This window comes from Malaclemys terrapin, chromosome 12, assembly GCF_027887155.1.
Source record: "Malaclemys terrapin pileata isolate rMalTer1 chromosome 12, rMalTer1.hap1, whole genome shotgun sequence".
NCBI lineage: Eukaryota > Metazoa > Chordata > Testudines > Emydidae > Malaclemys > Malaclemys terrapin.
Genome location: NC_071516.1, coordinates 44436218 through 44452385, shown reverse-complemented (window position 1 = coordinate 44452385; position 16168 = coordinate 44436218). Strand labels below are relative to the sequence as shown.

Genomic DNA, 16168 nt, shown 5'->3' with positions numbered 1-16168 from the left:
TCTGAAAGGTTGCCAACCCCTGTTTTAGTCAATAAAAAGAATGTTTTGTTTATAACCATACCTGTCTTTTTTATTCTTGCTTAGTATCACTTCAATCTCTATTCTTTGCTAACAAACTTATTACAAACTTTTATTACAAAACCACCTCAGTGCCGTAAATTATGCGTGTCCTCAAAAAAACGGACGCACTTGTGCATGTTCTGTCTCTTTGGAGGCAGCGAACTTGATCATTTCTGAGAGTGTCACAGTGAGAGGGACTGGACCCAGCAGAGACACATCTCTGGGGAATTTGGGTTCACTGATTGTTACCTGCAAGGCAAGGTTTGGACTGGCAGAGTCCGGAAGAGTTTCCCAGCAAGACAGACAGGCTGGTGCATCAGGGAGCTGATGCACAGCTTAGCAACAGAAAAACTCTCCCTTACTGAGGCAGAGAGGGGTAACACAGTGGTTCATAATTCTGGGTGTCCTGAGCAGGATGTCACACTATGCTCTGTACACCATGATTCTAGGAAGTGTTCTAGCTGCTTCTAAGCCTGATAGGGTCTAGCAACTGGCAGGTCCTCCAGACACCCTCACCAACTGCCTCCAGAAACACTATACTCCTGCAAGGTCCTCAGATACCATATCTCTATGACCCTCTCCTCACCAACTGCCACATAAGCATCCTCCACTCCTGACCTAGAACCTTCACAAGCGGGAAGGAAAGAGCAGCAGCAGATTCATAACAATGCATTTTCCTGACGTAAAACCACTCAGCAGATTCGTCGCACTAGCATTCAGGACATTATCTACAGCTCAGGATTTCCAGACAGACAATGAAAGCATTTGAAATAGGTCCCTGCACTAAGTAGCCTAGAAAGCATCTTTCTCGGAGAAAGAGTGGAGAGAACAAAGAGTGGAAAAGGAGAAGAACTTGATTCCTTTGCTGGGTACGTTCCAAAGTCTCCAAAGTGGGGTGCGCAAGATGATCCATTGGGGGGCGCAGCAGGAGGAGTGCTGCCAGAGAAAAAAGGGCGGCCGGAGGAGGGAGGGAGCAAGCGCACTTAAAGTCTAGCTTTGTACTTAATAAAATTGGTTTTGCTTTGTCTAAAAGGAGTGTGTGACAGTCATAACTCAGGAGCAGAAAGCTGTTGTATATTCCTCTCCACACTAAGGGAGGGGGTGAATTTCATGAGCTTACACTGTACAGTTCCCGGTGCAGCGCAAGATGGTATCATTTTGGGTTTACACTCCGGGGGAAGAGGCGGGGCCTGAGTCACTGGGATGTTCCCCAGCTGGAGCCTTCCCATGCAGTAGCTGGTCAAAGCAACTGCATGTAACTGCAGCTGTGCGTGGCCCTTTCTGTACATGTGCTGGTGAAAGTGCAGGCTGGAGCCTGGAGAGAGCTTGGCAGGCTGGTCACTGCAGTACAGTGTCTGAGAGAGCCCAGGCTGGTGGGTCAGAGGGGCTCAGTGGTACCCCAGTTCCAGGTGGCACCCCCGGGGAGAACCCGTCACATATCCATGTAGGAATAAAGTTTGCAATCTGTACTCACAGGATGGGGGATTCTCTCCTGGAAAGCAGGGACCTGGAAAAAAAATCTTTGGAAACTTGGTGAATACTCAGCTGAATGTGAGCTCCCAGTGGGAGGCTGTGGCCAAAAGGGCTAATGCGATCCTGGGATGTATAAACAGCAGAGTCTCGAGTAGGAGCTGAGAGGATATTTTACCTCTCTATATGGCACTGGTGCAACCCCTGCTGGGTTGCCGTGTCCAGTTCTGCTGTTCACAGTGCAAGTAGGATGTGGAAAAATTGGAGAGGGATCAGAGAAGAGCCACAAGAATGATTCAAGGTTTAGAAAACTTGCCTTAGAGTGAGAGACTCAGGGAGCTCATTCTGAAGCTTAACAAAGAGAAGGTTACCTGGTTCCTTGATGACAGGCTCTAAATATCTAGAGGCAATAGTTAACAACGGGCTCTTCAGTCTAGCAGAGGAAGGTCTAATGTGATCCAATGGCAGGAGGTTGAAGCTTGAAACATTCAGACTGGAATTAAATAATGTGTAAATGTTTGAGTGAGAGAAATTAACCATGGGAACAATTTACCAAGAGTCCAGCACAACTGATTTTTGAATTAAGATTGGATATTTTTCTACAGGACCTGCTCTAGGAATTCTTTTGGGGCAGGCCTGTGGCCTGTGTAAGACAGGAGCTCAGACTAGATGATCACAATGGTCCCTTCTGGCCTCGGAATCTAGGAAGCCATGAATTCTTCTCAACTGCCCCCCACCCTGAGTGTGGGTGAGAGCTGGGAGGAGGGATGGGGGTTAGAGAGACCAGATCCCCCACCTGTGATAGCATCATTTCCCGCAGACCCCTTAATAAGGGGGGTGGGGGAATAATACATCTGATTCTCAACCCCCCTGAACCAGCTTGTCCCCCTGTCCAGGACAGACAGGAGCCAGCAGCCCCAAAGGGGAAAGGCCACATGTCCCATTCCCTGCCCCCCTGAGCCAGAGAGTCCCCACACCTCCTAGAGATGAAAACTGGTTCTGACATAGCATGGGGGGGCACTATAGAGATATTGATAGACAGAAGCTCATGTGTATGGGGATAGATAGATATGGATGTGGATTGATAGATAGATGGGATGGGGATAAATGGATGGAGAAGGGGTTAGAAAGATAGATGAATGGGGATGGACAGATATATGGATGGAAACGGATAGGAATGGATAGATGGGATATAGATGAATGGGAATTAGATAGATAGATAGGGATTGGCTCAAGACATAAATAGATGGGTATAGGATAGTTCAATGGAGGGATAAATGGAGGGGGATATATAGATGGATGGATGGGGATGGATGGATGGAGAGATGAGGGGGATGGGGATAGATGGATGGATGGGGATTGCATAGAGAGATAGATCGGGATAGGATCGATGGATGGATGGGGAGGGACGGATGGATGGGGAGGGATGGATGGGGATGGGGATCGATGGATGGATGGGGATGGATGGATGGGGATGGGGAGGGATGGATGGGGATGGGAAGAGGCAGATCAATTTCTTGTCACCAGAACTATTTCAAACCTGTCCCACTTTTGTCCCAGAAGCTGAACCTCTGGAACCTGGACAGCTGATTGCTCGGGCTGCTTTCCTCCTTGGAGTTCCCTTTCTGTCCCAGCAGGCAGAGACTCCTCCAGCCCTGAGGGGGTTAATTCCCCACTGGCACCCGCCAGATCCTCATTCTGCATGAAATCACTGAACCCAGGTGTCCTGGGTCCCAGCCTAGCACATTAACCACAAGCCCACCTTCCCCTGTAGGGACCAATTCCCTCCTGGCCGTGGCAGATGCAGCGGCTGCTCTGGATTTCATGGCTCAGGTTAATGTGGCAGTACCTGAATCATCGTTTTTTTGCAACTTCATTTTATTCATTGCTGGCTAGGAAGCAGGGAGCGAAATGCAGCAGGCCAGTCAGCAGGGCAGGGGAAGTGGGAAGGGGAGGATCAGCGCTAATGTTTGATCTGCAATCAGTTCAACGTAGCCATCACTGTGTTGCCTTGCCACTGGCATTGCTGGCGCTGGGAACAGGTGTGTTTGGAACAGCAGGCAGCCACCCAGGGGGAACAAACCCATGGAAAGGCTCATTGAGGACAGGGCAGGCTGCAGTTTCAACAGGGGTTAACAGGTCGAGGTAATGACGAGAATCTCCAATAAACAGTCATTTGGGTTGGGGGCTGCCTGAGGGTAACAAAGGCTGGGGGAGGGGGCTCAGCCCCTCTGCAAAGCAGCCCCTACGTCTGGGCCTCTCCAAAGGACAGAAGTGGTGCAGCTCTGGCCCGTGTAGTGATTCCCGGCTCAGCTCAGGGCTCCAGCATCCTCATCATTTCCCCTATCCAGGGGATGAAGGTGGAGACTCTTGTGTACACTCCAGGGGAGCCGCTCTTTCGGGATCCCCAGGAAACGATGCCCTGGGCTCTTTTCCCACACACCAGGGCGCCCCCAGAGTCACCCTGCAAAATCAAACAAGCCACAGATGGAGAACAGCTCAGTGAGTCGTTAATGTGCAGCTCAGTGACACCCCCTGGTGCAGCTGGTCTCAGTGTCACCCCACAATGTCCACCTAACTCTCCTTGCACCCCATGGCCCAGTTGGTCTAAACACCCCACCCACTCCCCTGTCCAGCTGATCTCTGCCTTCCCCTGAGACAAGACCAGTTCTTTTCCCATTCATTTGTACAGCACCAAGCACAGTGGGGCCTGATGCCCTATGGTCACTCATAGGCACAACTGCAACCCCAAAAGCCTCATTCATAAAAATGATTTATCAAGGGAGCTTGGAGCCAGAAGGAGATTCACCTTAAAAGAGGCTTTGCCCTTCTTCAGATCACCCACACACATCATGGTGGAAGCATCATAGTCACAGTAGGTCACATCAGGATTTTTCAGACAGACGTCATCCTCCAGCACCTTCAAATTCGCTTCCTGGAGTGTGGTGGCTGGGGCCGATTTACTCTGTCTGCTGGTGCGGCCCCAGCCAGCGACACTGCATTTGGTCCCTGGCTTCACTGTCTTGTTGGTGCGTGGCAGGGGGATGGTTTTCACCCATTTATTCAGCTTCACTGTCTCTACCAGCTGAGTGACAAGAATGATGAACATCAATGTGAGGGTCACACTCACGGACACCCAGACACACCCTGTTCCCAGCAAAATCCCTTGACCATGTGGTCAAAGGGGGCGGGGTGATGGGCTGAGGTGGTGCCTGCAGCAGTGTGAGGTCACAGGGGGTGGGGTGATGAGATGGGAGTAGTACCTGAAGCCCTTCTTCGGATCCCCCTCAGCCCAGGGTCCCTCCAGCCGGGGCTCCCACCTCCAGGACCGGCCGGGAGCCGGGACGGCAGAGCCAGGGGACCACCCGGCAGAGGGCTGAGGAGCCGGGGCAGGGTAGCCCCAGAGGGAGCGGAGCCCCGGAGAGCAGGACGTGGGCCCTGCACGGCAGCGCCCCGGGCACCGGTCCCCACTATGGCCCCTCTGCTGCTGCTGCTCCTGGCCGCCCTGCCGCAGTCCCTGGGTGGCTCAGGCAACTTCGCCAGCTCCAGCTGCGGCGCTGGGGGGCGGCCGCCCTGCGGCACCTGCAGTCGGCTCCGTGCTCCCCGCGGAGCGGCCCCCAGCCCGAGTGTCCCACACTTGGAGCCCGCCCGGCCATAAGGTGCGTGCGCTGCTCCCCAATGCGAACCGCAGCAGCCCCAGGACGCCCCTGTGCAGGACGCGCTGCTGCTGCCAGGAATGGCTCTTGGCTCCTATCACCACAAGTGCAAAAACAAACGGCTGGCTGGAATGCTGCCCCTGAAAATGTGCCGCCCCAAGCACCTGAGTGCTTTGCTGGTGCCTGGAGCCGGCCCTGCCCCTGAGCTGCTTCACTCCCCCTTGTTCTCCAGGATCATGGGTCTCATCTCCCCTGCACCCCAGAGAACTATCCCTGCCTAGATCCATACGGGGTCTATGTCCCACTCCCCCAAGCCCAGAGCCCTGCAGAGCTGTCCTGGGGCTGTGATCCCCTCCCTGCCCCGATCTGGGCAATGGGACAGACCCCAGCTGGTGTCACTGGCTGTAGCTCCATTGATTTACCCAGCGCTGGAACTGGACCATGGTTTGCACAGGCCCCTAGAAACTCGCCGACGGCCCCTGAGCAGATCAGACCTCTGGGCTCTGCTCTCCCAGCCTGTCCTACTAACTGCTCCTTCCCTGCAACCTAGGATGGTGCCTGAGCTCCCGGCTCCCCCATCACCTGCTAACCCCGACCTGCCCCGACATCCCCAGCACACAGGTGCTTACTCTCCATTGCAGTGAGCGGCCGTCAGCACAAAGTTCTTCGACACTAGGAATCTACCTCAGGCCTGCAGGCTTTATAGACTCAGCTTGGGGGGGATTGTGCGGGAGGTCTGACAGACAACTCAGACTGCCGGGTTTAACCGCTGAGCGGCTGAATCTCCCCTCCCCTGATTGACGGAGATCCAGGGGAGAAGGAAACACTCACAGGGACTAAATTTCATAAAACTCTGTGTTGATTCCAGAGGTCACAAGCTGACCTATAGAATTAACCAGTAAAGAGGGCAGATGGCATGGAGGGGAGGGGACTTTAACTACCCGCACATCTGCTGGAAAAGTAATACAGGCACAATATTTCCCATAAGTGTTAGACCTTTCTTTGCTAGATTGAAGAGCCCATTATTAAATATTTGTTCCCCGTGAAGGTACTTATACATTGTTATCATGTAACCCCTTAACCGTCTCTGTGTTAAGCTAAATAGATGGAGCTCCTTGAGTCTATCACTGTAAGGCAGGTTTTCTAAATCTTTAATCATTCTCCTGGCTCTTCTCCGAGCCTCTCCAATTTATCAAAATCCTGCTTGAATTGTGGGCCCCTGATCTGGAAATGGGATTCCAGCAGCCGTTACACCAGGAGCAAATCCAGAGATAAAATAACCTCTCTGCTCCTACTCGAGATTCCCTGTTTATGCATCCCAGGATCATACTAGCTCTTTTGGCCACAGCGTCGCACTGCCAGCTCTTGTTCACCTTGACCCCCCACATCTTTTCCAGAGTCCCTACTTCCCAGGAGACAGTCTGTAAATATGGCTGACCTTCTTTGTTCCTAGATGTATACATTGACATTTAGCCATGTTAAAATGCATATTGTTTGCTTGCACCCAGCGTACCAAACTACTCAGAACACTCTGTGTCAGTGCCCTGTCCTCTGCATTATTTGTCACTCCTCCAATTTTTGAATCATCTGCAAACATTATCAGTGATGATTTTATGTTTTCTTCCAGGGTATTGATAACAATAGTAAATTGGATAGGACAAGAACCAATCCCTCACTCCACAAAAAACATGATGATGATGACTTCACATTTCCAATTACATTTTGAGACCTACTGTTTAGCCAGCTTTTAATCCATGTTGTGTGTGCCATTTAATCTTATATACGTCTAGTTTTTTAATCAACATGTGTGGTATTGAGTCAAATGCCTTCCAGAATTATAAGAATATACTATCAACATTGTTACCTTTATCAACCAAACCAAATTTGGAATCTGACGAAAAGTAGACAAGGTCTGTGAGGGGATCTTTTATTGGACCAACTACTGTTGGTGAGAGAGACGGGCTTTCAAGTTTACACAGAGCCCTTCTTTGGGTCTGGGAAAGGTTCTCAGGGTGTCACAACTAAGTACGAGGTGGAACAGGTTGTTTAGCATAGGTACTTAGCACATATTTCTCTCCATGCTCATCATCAGAAGCAAGCTCCACACAGAGCAGGACCCACCAACTCAAACTAGTACCAAACCCTGCCAGAATAAAACCTGCAGACATATCTCCACTGCTATGATGACCCACATGTCCTCCCCAGAACACATCTTTCTAGATCCTCGGGTCCTACACATGCCCATCACAACATGTGGTATACCTCATCCAGTGCACTAAATGCTCTAATAACAATGAGGTGGGAGAAATGAGACAACCACGTCAGATGAGCTCACACAGAAAATTGTTGAAAGACAAAAACACCTTATCACCCGGGGATGAATACTTTTCACAAAATGATCACTCCATAGCTGGCCTCTCGGTCCTCATCTTCAAAGGAAACCTGCACAACACTTGCAAAGGATGAGCCTGGGAGCTTAAATTCATACCTTTGCTAGATACTAAAAAAAATGAAGTGAATAGTGGCACTGGATTCATGGCTTATTACAACAATCTGTAACCCACCAAACCCCCTTCCCCCACGCCTTTTCCACCCTCTTTTTCCCCCTATGACTGGAGAGGTGTTAATAGGCTACTTCACCTTGAATGGTCCCTTGAAATATGTGTTAACTTCTTATGTTAAACAATCTGTTTCACCCTGCATTGAGCTGTGACACACAAAGGACCATTTCCGGACCTGAAGAAGAGCTCTGTGTAAGCTCCAAAACTTGTCTCTCTCAGTAAGAGAAATTGATGCAATGGAATATCACCTCATTCACCTTGTCTCTGAAATATCCCATGGCTACAACAAATCTCTCTCTCTCTCTCTCTCTCTCTCTCTCTCTCTCTTTATATATATACACACACCTCTACCCCGATATAACATGACCCGATATAATACAAATTCAGATATAACACGGTAAAGCAATGACCGGGGGGGCGGAGCTGCACACTCCGGTGGATCAAAGCAAGTTTGATATAACGCGGTTTCACCTATAACGCGGTAAGATTTTTTTGGGTCCCAAGGACAGCGTTATATCGGGGTAGAGGTGTATATATATATAAACACACACAAACACACACACACACACATATAAAGATATAAAGTTAAACAATGGCCAAGCTGTACACCCATTGGGACAGTAGGGGGCACTTTTGCCACAAGTGTTGAATGCCTGCTGGGTCTGTATCTCTAGGCGACAGGGAACAGAGTAGCAACAAATCCTTTCTCCAGCGTTCAGGGGCCATGATGGGCAGGTATGGGGTGAACACCAGGTAGCGCAGTTATTACTGTCAGATGCAGACAGGAATCCAGATAGACTGACATGGAGGCTACTTCATCAAGCGTTTTATTGCACCAAACAGGGCAGGTTCTGCATGGAAAGAAGAGCTTCACAAGGGCTTTTGCAGGAGTGTCGTGGAACCAATGTGAACTGAGTGAAAGTTTCATACACAGGGCAAAATGATGGTCCAGATCAGGATAAGTAGGAATTGAAAAGGTCACATATGGGTAGAGCCCTACCAATTTCATGGCCATGAGAAACACCTCACGGACTGTGAAATAAGCCCTTCCCCATGAAATTGGATGTCTCCTTGCTCCTAGGAGAGCCCCAGCAAAGGGGGGTTCCTAGCGCCAACTGGGCAGAGCAGGGAAAGGAATTGTCTCTCCCCTGCACACTGCTCTGGGGTGGTACGAGGGGAGACCAGACCAGACCCACCTCCACATCTTGGAACCTCCTGTGGCTGCAAGAAGCTCTGCGGTTGTTGCCTTCAGAGTCCAGCTCTGAAGGCAGCACAGAAGTGAGGGTGGAAATCCCATGACCCCCCTACAACAGATTTGCAGCACCCCTCCCACACACACAATCTCCCACATTTACAACACTGTGAAATTTCAGGTTTAAACAGCTGAAAACATGAAATTTACCAACTGTGGCTGTGAAATTGGTCACAATGGACTGTGAATTTGGTAGAGGCCTACATATGGGACCTGTCCCCTGTAGAGGGTACGAGCTCTGATCTGACCCCAGGAAGGGGATGGGATGCTGCACTCCCTATGTGTTATGAAAACATGCGTATGAATAAGAATATGACATAACTGGAATATGCTTTATGCAAAATACCTCTTGTAACCTATCATTGAAAAAGTTATAATGTACTGAATTTGATTTTCCTATTTGTATGCATCTATCCTTCGTACAGCTGAAATTAGAAATATGAACTTTTATTACTGATGCAATCATACCAGGTGAGGGTCCTCAATGGTGCATTAGGAACTTGATGGCTCCCATTTACCAGAACAATTGGCTGCAAATGACCTTGTTTACTTGCAAGCCTTCCTGTGTACGTGTGGGCCAGCCGATGGGTAATAAAATCTGGGGTCTTGCAGGGACATGTGACCATGTCACCTGATACTGGAATCCATCTTAAACCTTGTCCTTTTCCACAGGAAGTTGGGGAGGGGGTCAAACGACTCCTGCCTTTTTGCCAAATCTATACGTAACCCTGAGGCAGTGAGACCACTAGAGGGAGAGTGAAGTCTGGCTGCTCCACAGCCTGAGTTAAGTGCCAGCTGGCTTTTAGCTCATGAGGTAGAGGCTCATGGCTTTAGCCCCAAAGGTCCCAAGTTCAATCCCACTTGCTGATGACCCGAGTCCATCTGCCTTGCATATATAAGGGGGTGGAACAGAACAAAGGGTGCTGCCAGTCTTGAGGAAAACCCTGCTTACTACCTAAAATGTCTGCTGGAACTAGGGTGACCAGTCAGCAAATGCAAAAAATTGGTACGGGTGTGGGGGGTAAGAGGAGCCTATATAAGAAAAAGACACAAAAATCGGGACTGTCCCTATAAAATCAGGACATCTGGTCACCCTAGCTGGAACTAACAAAGACTGAATCAGGGGAAGGATTAGGCCCAGACTAGGAATGATTGTAGTCTGTAAAAGGAGATTATTGGAACATCTTTGAGGGTGAGATATTACATGTGATTAGCTTCTTAGTGTAACAAGCTTAGCCTTGCATGTTTGTTTTATTTTGCTTTGTGACTTACTGTCTGTCTGTTATTACTTAAAACCACTTAAATCCTACCTTTTATACTTAATAAAATCACTTTTCTTTATTAATAAACCCAGTGTAAGTAATTGTTACTGGGGTGGGGGAAACAACTGTGCATCTCTCACTTTCAGTGATAAAGAGGGTGGAAACTTACGAGTTTACACTGTATAAGCTTTATACAGAGTAAAATGGATTTATGTGGGGTTCAGGCTCCCAGAAAGGCTGTATACTGGGTGCTGGGTAAGATCCTGTTAACTGAGAAGCCCCAGGGCTGAGTGAATCTCAGTGTCTGAGGAACTACTGAGGGGTGTGGCCCAATCTCTGCATCTGTGCTGGAGCTGAACTGGAGAGTCTAGCTCAGCAAGAGAGAGTTGAGGGGTGCCCATTCTGGCAGGGGTGTTATTCTGGTATCCCAGCACATCAAGGGAGAGTCTCAAGGGGGTCTCTGTGACTGAACCCGTCAGGGGGGACTGGCTGGGGTAGAATAGGAATAGGGCCTTTTGCCTCTGAGGGGCGCCAGCTCCAATACACACCTTTCTATTTTATTTTATTTTTGCCCCATCCTATAGGATTTAATAGAGAGAATCTGATTCCTGCTCCAGAATGTCATAGGATAGGCCAAAAAATCTCAGAGACACACAGGGGTTTTATCCCAACATCTACAAACTGCTTCCCCCACCCCCAATCCATTCTGATACCAATCAATTCATAGCATTTTCCTAAGAGTAATGAAGATAATCTGCATTTCACAACCAAAGCCTAATTAGCCAATGGATGTTCTAGCAAGGCAAAGAGACAGCAAAATGGGTGTCTCCTTTCAGGCTGGTTCTGCAGAATGTTCTGGATCCAAGGGATGAATTTAGAGAGTCTTGTGAACACACTTGGTTTGCAGAAATTCACAATGTATGAAGCGATGCCCTGGACCACTCCCTCAAATACCAAGGAGCCACCAGAATCACCGTGGGGTTGAGAATAACCACAATTAGATCTTGAACATCTCTAGCACCACTTTTCATCTGTAGATCTGATTGCATCAGAGTAGAGAAGGTTTAAATATTTTACAAGAAATATCTTTTGTGTAAAGAAAACAGTCTTTCTTAAACTTTGGCAACTTCAGGAAAAATGTTTGCTGTGTTGTATGTTTTCTTTTTCGTTTGAGTCGCACTAGTAAGGTTGGGAAGACTCTGGTAGAGTTGGGTTTGGGTTGGGTAGGATTTTAAATGGGAAGAATTTAAGACAGGTTGAGGTTGGGTTGGGTAGAATTGGGCAGGGTTTGAATTGGATGGATGTGGGTAGGGATGAGTCTGGATAGAATTTTGTAGGATGGGGGAATGTTAGTAGAGCTGGATAGGACAGTAGTTAAATTAAGTAGAGATTGATTATTGTTGGGTAGACTTGGAGTTGGGGAGAGTTGTGCAGGACTGGGGTTTGATAGAGCTTAGTTAGGATTGTGTTGCATGGGGTTTGAGTTTGAGGAAGGGTTGGGTACAGTTGTGCTGGGTATTGCTTGAGCTTTAGCTAGCATTAGGTTGAGCTGTGTTGGGTTGGGGTAGGATTGGTAGGGTTGTGTTGAGTGGGGTTTGAGTTTGGGTAGGTTTAGAAAGGGTTTTTTAGAGTGGGGTTTGAATTTGAGGTAGAGTTGGTAGGATTGTATTGGCCAGCGTTTGAGTTTTGGGTAGGGCTGGCAGGTTTGTGTTGGGGTGCGGGGGGTTGAGTTTGAGAAAGAGTTGTTTATGGTGGGTTTTGACATTGGAGTAGACTTGGTATAGTTGTGTTGTCCATAGCTTGAGTTACGATAGGATTGATAGGGTTGTGTTGGGGAATGGGGAGGGTTGAGTTTGGGGTAGAGTTGGTAGGGTTGTGTTGGCCAAGGTTTGCTTGGGGTGGGTTTGGGTAGGGTTAGGGCAAGGGTTGAAATTGAGGTAGAGGTGGTAGGGTTGTGTTGGGTGGGGTTTGAGATGAAGGAACCTCAATAACCAGGTGTAATAAAGGATCTTGGTCGAGCTAGTAGGAGCTGTGCTGAGCTGGTCTCACCATTGCCTTACCCCTCTGGCCCGATCTGATGTCTGCATCAACACACCATCTCCTGAGCGGGGCTAGGTTGGTAGGGGATCACTGCACACTTAGATACTTAGCCCTGGAAAGTATCTCCCTATTTCCTCCCAGCAGTGGCCTCCTGGAACCACGGAGCCTCCAGGTCAGCAGGATACTTACCCGATAAGGTAATTTCTCAAAGCCAGGCTTCCACACACACAGCATCACTGAGCGGTTGTACCCAGTATACAGCTCACACATGTCATTCTTAATGACCTCCAGGTCCAGCTCACGGAGCATGTCAGTTCTTCAGTTCCAGCCAGTCCGACCCCACCCGGCCATGCTGCAGATGGATCCTGGCCTCACCTTGGTCTTGGTTTTTGGCAGGGGGGATGAGCCGCACCCAGTCATTCTGCACTGCGCTGTGTGACATCTGCCATAGACAGGAGGGAAGAGGGATCCAGATCAGCACAGGGATTGGAGCTGAGAGAAGCCAACACGTCCCGGCCTAGGAAAATGGAGGTGGGTCTAGTGCATGAGTGTGAGGTCATGGGGGTGGAGTGATGGGATGGGGGTGGTACTTTCAGCAGCATGATATCATTGTTAAGGGCCTTCTTGTCATATTGCAGGTGGGAGACCCGGCGGTGCATGGGGATTTTCTGTTGGCTACGTTATGGTTTACTAATGTTATGTGCTCCCAGAGTGACAGTGATCTCACTGAAAAAGCCAAAAATTATATGTGGGGCATCAGGGGCAGGAGCATATCTGAGTTGGGGGATGGGAACATGTGGGTCTCACTCATGGACATTGACTTAGGGCAGCCTGGCCCTCTTAGGCCAAGATCTTGGACTCTTCTGCTGGCCTGGAAAATGTATATACCACTATAAACACTGCCAGCTGCAATCTGGCCCAGGGCTGGGGACTGGCTAGCTCGGGAGGTTGGGAAATAGGACAAGGGGCCTTTCCCCTCTTGGGGTTGCCAGCTGCAGCACAAACACCTGCCCAGAGACATTATCCTGCCAGCCTATGACAGCACCAGCCTCTTTTGCTGTTCCCTGAGCTCCTTCACTCCCTGTTCTCCTCCCAGCCCCTAGGTCCCAGCTCCCCTGCACCCTGGTGACCCCCGTTCCTGCCTAGATCCACAAAGGGGTATATACCCAGCTCCCCAGATCCCTGCTGTGCTGTCCTGGGGTTGTGAGCCCCTCCCTGCCCCAATCTGGGCAATGGGCCAGACCAGCTGGGGTCAACGGCCATAGCTCCATTGACTTACCAGCGTTGGATCTAGTCCATGCTTTGCAGAGGCCCTAGGGACACACTGACATCCCCCGAGCAGATCTTCCTGGGCTCTGATCTCCCAGCCTGTCCTACTAACTGCTCCTTCCCTGCAACCTACAACAGCGCCAGAGATTCCAACTCCCTCATCACCCGCTAACCCCGACCTGCCCCGACGTCCCCAGCACAGAGGCGCTTACTCTCCCTTGCAGTTTGCGGCCGTCAGGATGGAGTTTGGCTTCACCAGGAATCCTCCGCATTTCTTTTTACCCTTTCCATGTTGTATTTCCAGATAGACCATGTAGCATCTGGAGTGGACTTTGGCTTCCCAGCCCCTGATGACCTCACCTGCAGGGGATACCAGGTTTTACAAAGAGAGCCATCGTCTCCCTGGGCCATGTTGGGACCGAGCTCCCCATCCGGAAGGGAAGTCCCACAACCTCAACCCACCCCCTGTGATGCTCTCCTTGGGGGATCCCTGTGCCTGGAACCCTGCCCCATCCTCAGCTCTGCCCCAGACTGGAGGATAAATCTAAAGCTCTCACCTCCCTGGATGGAGAATCAATGCCAAACGCACTGGGAGTGGGTCAGTAATCGTACTGCCTTAACTTAATGGCTTTGGGGGTGAGGTCACCCCAAATTAAGCCAGGTAGCCTCCAGACAGGCACTGACAGGTCCCTTGTGGATACTTCTTCTTCATCAGCCAATGGTGACCAGCCAGGGCTGTGCCAAGACTGATCCATGAAATGTTTGGTCCAATGGGAAATTGTGGTTTTTACAAATGACATTTGTTCTCAGAAAGCCTCTTCTCGAACCTGCCTGAATTATTGTGGGGAAACTGATTCTTTTCCTCTAGTTGTGGGTGATATAGAGATGAACATTTTTAGGTTTTGGTCACTGTAAAAGAAACACTTTGGGCATTTTTCTCAAGGAAAAAAAGATTTTGTGATCAGCTGTGAAGATGTCTCCACCCAGGTGGGTGGGTGTGTTGCAAAATCCCAACTTTAACAAATTATACTTAGACCAAGATAAGGGCCCCCCATTGTGCCAGGCACTGCACTGACACACAAACCCTTCCCCAAACAGCATCCAGACCTAGGCAGAATCATGCTTCACATTGTACTGATGGGGAAACTGAGGCCCAGGGAGATTCTTTGCAAACCTGCCTAAGGGATTTGGATGCCCATCAGTGATTCCATGGAAGTCTCTACCCACAGGGATCCTGGGCAGAGCTGGGAACTGGTCCCAGATTTCTTGGGTCCTAGCCCTGAGCCTTAGCTGGCCTTAGCTGGTCTGGGGCACAGACTGGCAGAAGGGACCCAAAGGACCCTATGGGGGCTGGGTCACCCAATCCCTTGGGCTGGTCTGAGAGCCCCAGCTGCATTCAGGGTTGGGTTTGCACTTTGGGCACCCCTAGGAGCAGGGGTTCGGAACCCATCACACACACTGTGGATGGTGAAGGCTCCCCCACCACTCTTAACTTTTAACCACAGACCCCCGCACCGCCCAGCGCCTCTCGCACAGCCCCACCACAACTTCCCAGTGCCCCACACAGACTCCCCAGTGCCGAGCACCCCCCTCCTCTAACTGCCAAGAGACCCCCCCCCACAATCTGCCCCAGAGACCCCCTCTCTCAAGCACTCTGTGGCCCCTATGGGAGATGACTCTCTCCGCCGGGCTGAGCGAGGAGTGCTCCAGCAGGGCTACATGTAGGCATCTTCACCTCAGCCCATCCCTGCCCTCTGCTGGACCCCGGAGCAGCAAAATTTGAATTTTTAGTTGCCCCTAGAGAGCCCCAGGCACATGCCTACTGTGCTTAATGGGAAATCCAGCCCTGGCCACACTCAGGAGAGGATGCAGGGTTTGCTGCAGGTGCTTGGCCCCAGCAGGATCAGCGGGGAGACCCTCATTGCAGCCCACAGCTCCGCTACCATGTGAAGGCCCTGCTTCCCACAGGCCCCGTCCCCCACCCCACTCACTAGCCTGGGCCCCGTTGTGAAGGAGAAAGGTTTTGTCCTTGCTTTGGTGCCCACCCAGTCTGGCTGCAGATGTAGTTAACGCTCTCCTGTCCTGAAACACCCCTGAGCCTCTCTGCACCGAGATACTCAGACCCATCGATTGCAAGACTAGGAGGGACTATGGTCACAGTCAAACCTGGACCCCAGGATATCCCAGAGCCAGAACCCACTCAGCGACTCCTGCCTCCACCACGGCCCCAGGTCAGTTGTTCCGCTGGCTCCATGTTTAATGTTTGCACATTAGTCCCAGCCAGACCTTTTCTGACTCCAGCTCCTGGCTGTCGGGTCTTGTCCCTGCCTTGGCCAGCGAGGTTGAAGAGCCCCCTGCTCTCAGAAACCCCCTCCCCATGGAGGTTCCTACAGACAGGGGCTGAGTCCCCTCTTCACCTCCAATACACTCGGGGGATCGCTGTCCTTGGAGCTCTCCCCACAATGCAGGGTGTCCAGATGTCAGCTCTCTAGAGATCTGCCCTAGCTCTGCCTGCAGTGCTGGGCTGGAGGGCAGAGACACTGGGTGGGTTCTGGCTCTGGGGTGTCCAGGTGGGTAAGTCAGGAAGGTCAGCATTGC

At 50.4% G+C, this 16168-nt stretch overlaps 1 protein-coding gene across 1 annotated transcript; it reads right to left on the bottom strand.

Annotated features, from left to right (window-relative positions):
- Positions 1-3844: 3844 nt before the first annotated feature.
- Positions 3845-15697, bottom strand: LOC128846121 (cathepsin G-like). Its single transcript, XM_054045187.1, is given in 5 exon segments — positions 3845-3994; positions 4340-4615; positions 12892-13027; positions 13783-13930; positions 15562-15697. Coding segments are annotated over 5 exon segments (846 nt in total).
- Positions 15698-16168: the final 471 nt, after the last annotated feature.